Source organism: Solanum stenotomum, chromosome 7 (assembly GCF_019186545.1).
Source record: "Solanum stenotomum isolate F172 chromosome 7, ASM1918654v1, whole genome shotgun sequence".
NCBI classification, from domain to species: domain Eukaryota; kingdom Viridiplantae; phylum Streptophyta; class Magnoliopsida; order Solanales; family Solanaceae; genus Solanum; species Solanum stenotomum.
In genome coordinates this window covers 50,964,018-50,972,326 of record NC_064288.1, presented here as the reverse complement: position 1 = coordinate 50,972,326, position 8,309 = coordinate 50,964,018, and the positions used below count along the sequence as shown (strand labels likewise).

At 31.0% G+C, this 8,309-nt stretch overlaps 2 protein-coding genes across 3 annotated transcripts in view; both read right to left on the bottom strand.

Annotated features, from left to right (window-relative positions):
* LOC125871863 (pathogenesis-related leaf protein 4) overlaps positions 1–8,309 on the bottom strand; it is a 22,214-nt gene that overhangs the window by 8,290 nt on the left and 5,615 nt on the right. The gene's annotated exons all lie outside the window — the stretch shown is intronic.
* On the bottom strand, positions 5,919–6,531 carry LOC125871864 (pathogenesis-related leaf protein 4-like). Its single transcript, XM_049552568.1, has one exon. It carries the CDS (start codon positions 6,503–6,505, stop codon positions 6,026–6,028), a length of 480 nt encoding a protein of 159 aa, XP_049408525.1. The 5' UTR covers positions 6,506–6,531; the 3' UTR covers positions 5,919–6,025.

The following is an 8,309-nucleotide window of genomic DNA, read 5'->3' as shown; positions in this document are numbered from 1 at the left end:
AAATTCAAGACCACACAGGTCAAGAGATCGAGGATGAAATCCAGTTTTCACCTTTAAAATATTTTAAGAAAATTTAATTTTTGGCCATCAATATTATTGAGCCGCCCTAACGTGAATCTATAAGGATAAAATTATTCTATGAGAGAAAGAAAACTAAGTATTTGTTAATCAATGAAGCAATTTGGATAGAATGAAAACAAAACACAAACTGCCTCCTCATTAGCAGCTTCAAATTATAATTAACTTTTAAAGCGTTTTTGAAGTGTTGAAGTTGAATTTATCAATACATAGTTATGTGTTTAAATAAGTGTTAAATGAACAATAAATAGGATGATATGCTTAGTTAAAAGAAACGCATGTAAAGTACGTAATTTCTTATGTATGTACTTCATATAATTTTTATATATTAAATATAATTTTTTGATGAAAGGGCTACGAGATTGCATGGAATTCTTGTTCTATCACATCTAAGTTTTTTACAAAATTAGCAGTCCTCTTCGAGTGAAGTAACACAAATATTGTATTTTAATCTTATTTAAGGAAAGAGAAAATTTTAGAAAGGTAGAATGTGAAAAACTTTATGTATTCATGTTATATCATTTAGGAAATGGTTGAGCGTGAAAATAATTTTTCCACTAACACATTGGTTGGTAGCGTAGTCATAGCTTGGCAAGGTTCTCCCCAACACCAGAATGAATCAAATGGCAATCACGAGTTCTTGAGTTGGCATAGTGTTGTGCTCGGGATGCCAAGCCTACATCCCAAGACATTGGCCCGACCCCGACTTGCGCATGGGCGTTGTTGTGAACCGCAAGATAGTCTTGGGGTGAATTTTGAGCATCACAAGAGTGAAATATGGGTAATACCATGAGACAAATGAGTAACATTGGGATGTTGAACAACCCCATTTTGCTTTAGGTCTAGTGGAGAGAAAAGAAGTCTAAGTTATTGTGATTATGAATGTGAGATAAGTAGTGTATTTATAAGTGAACATTGTGGAATTTTGTTTCAAAGGAAAGTAGTGGAGAACATGACAAAAATGGTCCCTTATCTTTTTTAGTAGTTTCAAAATAGTCCCTCATGTATGATCGGAGCAATTTTGGTCCTTAAAATTGTAAGCACTTTTGGTCTCGATCAGATATTTATCAAAATCTCGTTGTCTCACTATTAAATCTAATCGAATTTGTGAAAATTGTTAAATTTAAACATTGTGAAATTTTATTTAACATGTGCAGAAAATTCAAAGGTGATTTTACATTGCAATATTTCATGTAATATTAAGGGAAAATATGTATAATATTATTTTCACGCTCAACCATTACATACAAATCTATAGAGCATAGAAAGGTGGAATTATTGCCCATAACGGGTATGTGTTGGATGAATCAAATTCACATTAAGTTTTATTTAATTTTTTCCAATAGATAGGGCTCACTTATGTTCTGCAATACCTTCATATATCATGGCCAACGAGATAGTGAAGTAACTAAAGCAAGGGCTTTAGGTTTCAAAATCTTAGGGCTCCAAATTTATTTTCTAATTTTCTATACAATGTTTAGTATCTTTATTAAAACTCCAATTAATTAGACTTTATGTCATGTAAGTTCCATTAAGGTGAAAAGCTCTTTCTAGCAACATTTACCCCCCCCCCCCCCCCCCCCCCCCCCCTTTTCTCTTTTCCTAGCCTCAATTTTTTTATTTTTTAAAAATAAAAAATAAAATATTGAGCTGCACATGCCGTGAATACTCCTCTTGTATGGAGATAATTAAAATTATTCTATGAAAGAGAGAAGACTAAAATTTGTTAATCTTTAAAAGCAATTTGGATAGAAATCAAACAAAAAAAAGAAAAAAATTGATCATGATTGACACTTATTAAATCAGAAAAAAAATAGTTGGTCCTTTGAGTAGAAATTATTAATTGCCTCACAATATCTAGGCAACTTCGAATGAGAATTTACATTTTTGGATTAGCTGAATTAAATTAAGTAATTTGAAGCATCAAGCTAAAGCGTTTTATAAGTATTGAAGCTGAATTTACGAATAAATACTACTATATGTTTAGATGGTAGTGTTAAAACAAAGAATAAACAATTCAACGTTTAGTTAAAAAGGCCAGTGGAGATAAAACTTTTATCAAAGAAGTTCAAATTATAAGAAGTAACGTATACATAAAGATTACAGGATGAAAAATAAAGTGGGACAACAAAGCTCAAGAATATTAATTTTAACCTGTTAAATTTTAACTCACTTTATTACATTTAATCTTTCTTTCTATTTTTGTCTTGCTAGTATCGAGTTATTCTTTAAATCTATTTATATTAATGTTAAAATAGTTAATTTGACTAATTTGGGTTTTTTAATATTAAATTATTTTAGTTAAATTTTTTAAGGAAAAAAAAAGCTGAATCTCGAAGTTTTCCCAATTTTCTTTGGAGTTAGTATCTCAGATGGTCACTCAACTATCTATCATTCTCTCAGAAAGTCACTAAACTTATATTTTAACTCAAAAGTCACTCAACTATCCACTCCTGTCTTAGAAAGTCACTCAACTTTGAATTTTAACTCAAAAGTCACTCAACTATCAATTGTTCTCTCAGAAAGTCACTCAACCTATTTATTTGATATTTTAATTAAAATTTGGTAATATAGTTTTTTTATTTAAAATCCAAAATTTTTAAAAACAAAAAAAAATAGCATTTAAACCATTTAATGACCCGACCTGTTAAAAATATAATATTGACCCATTTTATTTTACCCATTCTCCTACCTCTTTCAGACTCTTTCTCCTCTTCTCCTTTGTTTTTTTTTTCTTCTGATTCTCCATTTCTGCCTCTTCTTCCTCTTTTAGCTAGGTTTTAATAAGGGCATCTCAATTTCGAAGTTCTATATTAGGTAGGAAATTAAAAGAAATCATCTAATTTAAAAGAGTCAAATTAAAGGAATCTGATAATCAAAATAAAAATTTGTGCTTTGGCCATATTCAACTCTTAACTTGTAATAATTTGCTTTTTGGTTGAGAGAATCATATGAACCAGAATCTCCATAGTCAACTCTCGTTTCCTCTCCACTGCACAGATCTTTATGGTTCCCGTTTTCTCTCTAATTTTTTACTTCCTCGTAATTGTTCTTTATCATTTTCGTTTTTACTTGTTACGATTCACTTTGCTTAGTTGTGTTCATTTTTATTGTGTAATGAAGATAGTTGTCATTATGTTTAAATGCTATTTTTAAAACGGGTCGGGTCAATATTATATTTTTAACGGGTTGGGTCATTAAATGGTTTAAATGCTTTTTTTTTTTTTGCTTTTTTTAAAATTTTGGATTTTAAATTAAAAAATTATATTACCAAATTTTAATTAAAATACCAATTAAATAGGTTGAGTGGCTTTCTGAGATAACCATTAATAGTTGAGTGACTTTTGAGTTAAAATTCAAAGTTGAATGACTTTTGAGTTAAAATACAAAGTTGAGTGAATTTCCGAGAGAATAGTAGATAGTTGAGTGACCATATAAGATATTAACTCATTTTCTTTGCAAATATTTACACGATGTTGAACGACTTCATAATTACCCCTCCAATTTGATAAGATAAGGAGTAGACTTCACGTCACCGTAACAAAGGAGATATTTATAAATATTCATATTTATTATTATCGCTACGATTATATTATTACCATTAAAAAAAATTATTTGTTGTATGTGCGTCTTTTCAGAGAAATGATGTCCTTATTGGTTACACATTTTATTTCAAAAGTGTGTATATATTTCTAACCATCGAAGAATTGATATTCAAATACTCACAATCCACTCATCGCGAATGGGTTCTACCCTTTAAGAATCTAATTTACAATTCATACTTATGCATATGTATTTTATATATATATATATTTATTTATTTATTTATTTATATATTCTAATTTATGTGTGTGACAACATTATTATTATGGATCTCAAATAGATTACTCTTCCACCACAATTTCTTAAGCATTTTAAATTACTAACTATTATGACTTATTATGTTTTAAATGTATTTTTAATATATACATTTAAAAAGAATATAATTTCTTGTACTTTAATTTTGAGTATATGTCTACATCGGTAAGTATGATATAATTGGGATGTATATTAAAAAGTTGAAGTTATAATTCAGTAATTCTTTTTCATATGAGTATATGTAAGAGGAAGTTGAACTAATTAACTATATATGATTATCGATTTATTGTACCATAAAATACCAAATTAATTTTGTATGATAATGATATACTTTCTCCGTCCGATTCTATGTGGTACCCTTTCCTTTTTAGTCCGTCCCAAAAAGAACGTCACCCTCCTATAATTAGAAACAAATTTAACCTTAAAATACCTATTTTACCCTTAATGAGATATTTTCAACGACACAAATATTTAAGAATTGTTTTAGACCTTAAGTTTCAAAAGTTTTTTTTTCTTCTTAAACATCATGTTAAATCAACTGGTGTCACATAAAATAAGACAGAGGGAGTATTATTTTTAGAATTGAAATTCTCAATGTTGTACCATGATATAACAATGCCCACCCTGCCCTATACCATGAAAATATGGTACATGGAATTATTCATACTAGCAATATCAAGGGAAAATATTAGGCTTAAGTCATCTGCGGCCCCTTAAAGTTGTCCGCATAATTTACTTATACACCTCAACTAAGATTTGTACCTATTGAACACCTAAATTGTTCAAAATATGTATCTATTAAGCACAAAATGTTGATGTGGCAAAATAAGTGTATCTCACACCATAGCAGCGCGTGAATAGGCCCCATTATATATATATATATATATATGTTAATTTATTTTTTTAATTATTTTTTTTTTAGAATAAATTTGTACTTTTTTTCTCCTAATGACACTTGGCATGTATTATTAATTAAAACAATTTAAAAATTTTATTTAAGATAATGTTTTAGACCCAAAAAGAAAGCAACCTCATCCTCACCCCTGTAGGCTATACCAAGGTCGTCTTCTTCGCCCCATTTCAAGCTTTTTATATTCTGTTTATTTTTGTTCTTCTATTTTAATTTGCACTCTTTACACAATAAAAATTGAATGTTAATAAAATTTGCAAGAATTTGCAACAAGAAAAAAATGGGACATCGGAATTATAAAAGCAACCTCTGTCCATCTTTTTTCCGGTCACTTCGATCAACAAACATCACCAACCATATATTTAAAATGATATCAGGAAATTTGATATAATTCATTTGAATCCTCTTGATTTTTCTTCGTCGTTGATTTCGAAATAATTTATCAATATCGATTTATTTTTCACAAAGAATCTCAACAATCACTTCATTAATCTATCATGCTTCATAATTTATTTCACTATTTGCATCAGACTTAATTTCAATAGCCCATAGTTCATTATAAAAAGAAAATGACGGGTAACACATGACGGAGAAGAAGAAGAAGAAGATAAGAAAAATGATTAGGTGGGTAGATTTGAGACAGCTGGGTGGGGGAGGTTTTCTTGTTTCTTTGTTTTGATGTCGCTGGAGAAATCGAGATTTGTTGTCGGAGGAATTGGGATGGTCGGTGACAGGGAAGAAGAAGAAAGGTTGGTGGGTTTGTGTGGGGGTGGGGGTTTTCTTTTTTATCCTTTTTTGTTAATTAATTTTTTGGAATATTAAAGGTTGGAGTTCTTATTTGATTTTAAAAAATGAAAATTCATTAGATTGGCCAATTTGCCACGTGCTGTAATTTTATTCATTATTTTTTCTAAGATAGTGCGCGTGAATTACACCCAACATTTTAAAACCTTATTATCATTTTGTGTTCAATAGGTACAAATTCGTTAATATTAGAGTGTCTAATATGTACTAACCTTAGTTGAGGTGTTTAAGTGAATTATGCGGACAATTTTAAGGGGCCGTAGATGACTTAAGCCAAAATATTAATCATGCAAGTCCATTTAATCCCCTTGACATATAAGGTGGGGAATTTTATTAAATACTAATACATACAACATGTCATAAGTAGACATACTTTTAGTAAGGACGTCGTCCGACGATGTTTCCTGAAGGAGCATAGTTGCAACAAATGAACCACCACCCGTTGTTGCAACGAGCCCGACCACAACCTAGTCGGACTGAGGTACGCCAGACTACTTGAGTATAGTGTCCGCACACTTTCCCGCTAGCACATTGGTTGGTATTATAGTTGTAGTTTGGCTTCTCCGCCACCCACAATTCTGCGGCACTCCTCCCCGTGAAGTCTCCACTTCCCTTGGCAAGGTTCTCCCCTGAACCAGAATGAATCAAGTTGCAATCACCCCTTCTTGAGTCGGCGTACTTTTGTGCTTTGGTTGCCAAGGCGCCATCCCAAGACATAGGTCCAACACCGACTTGAGCACGAGCATTGTTGTGAACCGCAAGATAGTCTTGGGGTGAATTTTGGGCGTCACAAGAGTGAAATATGGCTAATATCATGAAACAAATGAGGAACAATGTGTTTTCGAACAACCCCATTGAGTTTTAGGTCTAGTGGAGAGAAAAAAAAGGTCAGTTATTGCGATTATGAATGTGAGATTAGTAGATATATATATATATATATATATATATACAAGTAAGCATAGTGGATTTTTGTTTCGCATGTGTGAAGAAAATTCAAAGTTGATTATAAGAAGGTTGACTTAAAAATGTTAAGTTAAAGGACGCCCCAAGTTAATGGTGATGAAAAAAAAACAGTTTGTTTTGGATTTTATAGAAAACTTTTAGTAGCGCGTGCATTGGTCGGTTCGATAAGATTTTATGTATTATCGGTTCGATTTATTGGTTTTCGGTTTTTAAATATGTTAAACCAATAACCAAACCAATAAAATATTTTTTTATAGGTTTTGGTCGTTAACGGTTCGGTTTTCGTTTAACCAATAAGAAAATACTTATAAAATAAATATATGACTTTTCTAATAAATTTGATGCGACAACACAATAATAAATTTGATGCGACAACACAATAAGTTTTTTTTTAAAATCATTAGAAACTCGATAATCCAATAACCCAATAACAATAAACCAATAGCACTTTTTTCGATTCGATTTTTTGCTCACCCCCAACATGCCAAATGAACATCCAATTTTCTTGAAGGAGAAGGGAAGAGTTCTAGTTAGAGAATATAAGTGACAAAAATGGTCCCATTATCTTTTGTATTAGGTTCAGAAGAGTCCTCTTAAGTATCACCTAACCAGATTTAGTCCTTTAAATTTAATAAAAATGAACGCTTTTGATCTTTTAAGTTCACCAAAAAGTGAGCATTTTTTGTCTCAATCATATACTTACCAAAGTTTGATCGTTAAATTTAAACCAAAACTGTGAAAAATGTTGAAATTTTAAACATTGTGGAATTTTGATTGGCATGTGTGAAAGTCATGTTATCAAGATAAGGCTAAACAAGACTAATTAAGATTAAAAAATGGAAATTCAAATTAATTAGTGGTCCAAACTCCTAAGTTTTTTTAGAATAGGTGTGCTGGAGCTAAATGACATCAAATTTATGGTCCATATATATGTTAGTGTTAGGATAGGTGTGATGGATTTAATTGATATTTCTTTGTTCAATTTGTTGATATACATGAGAATAACATGAAAAAAAATAATAATTAAAAAATGATGGAAATAGGGTTAAACGAGACCGTGCGAGCAGGTAGGGGTGGGCGTTTCGGATAGTTTTAAACCAAAAGAGGAGGATTGTCCAAGTCGTATACGCAGTTCAGAGGTCTCGTACGTCCTTTACCGATGTGGATTCATTTTATTCATCATTCCCCTCACGTCCAAATTCAGATATTTTTTTAATCTCTATCCTATATGGTGTGTGCATGTTCATGAATTGGAGGTACTTTTACCTCCTGTTATTGTCGGGATTCCGGAGGCCCACATAGGATTGAGTCCTACTCTAATATCATATCAAATTAAACCTTGGACCTAACTCATATCCCAAGAGATAACTCAAAGGGAGAATGATTGTTTAAGTCATATAAGAAGTCCAAAGTTCTCGTACTTTACCTATATTGTAGTATTCATTCCATTCCATCAATTAAATTTCAATTAATCGATTTGGATATTTATATTTTCGATTTTTAAGCTCGTAAGTTGAGCTTATTCTTCTTTTTAAAATGAACATTCAAATAGAGTATTTATATTAATATTAAATTATCTTAATAGTTCATAGGCTCGCAAAAGCAAGAGAGAGGAAGGCGCGCGACTTGGACCAAGTGAAGTGTATCAAGGATGAGGAAGGCAAAATATTGGTGGAAGAGACCTCCATCAAGCAAA

What these genes read in the sequence shown, in the direction of transcription:
- LOC125871864 (XM_049552568.1), bottom strand. Translation starts at nt 6,505, where the DNA reads ATGGGGTTGTTCGAAAACACATTGTTCCTCATTTGTTTCATGATATTA.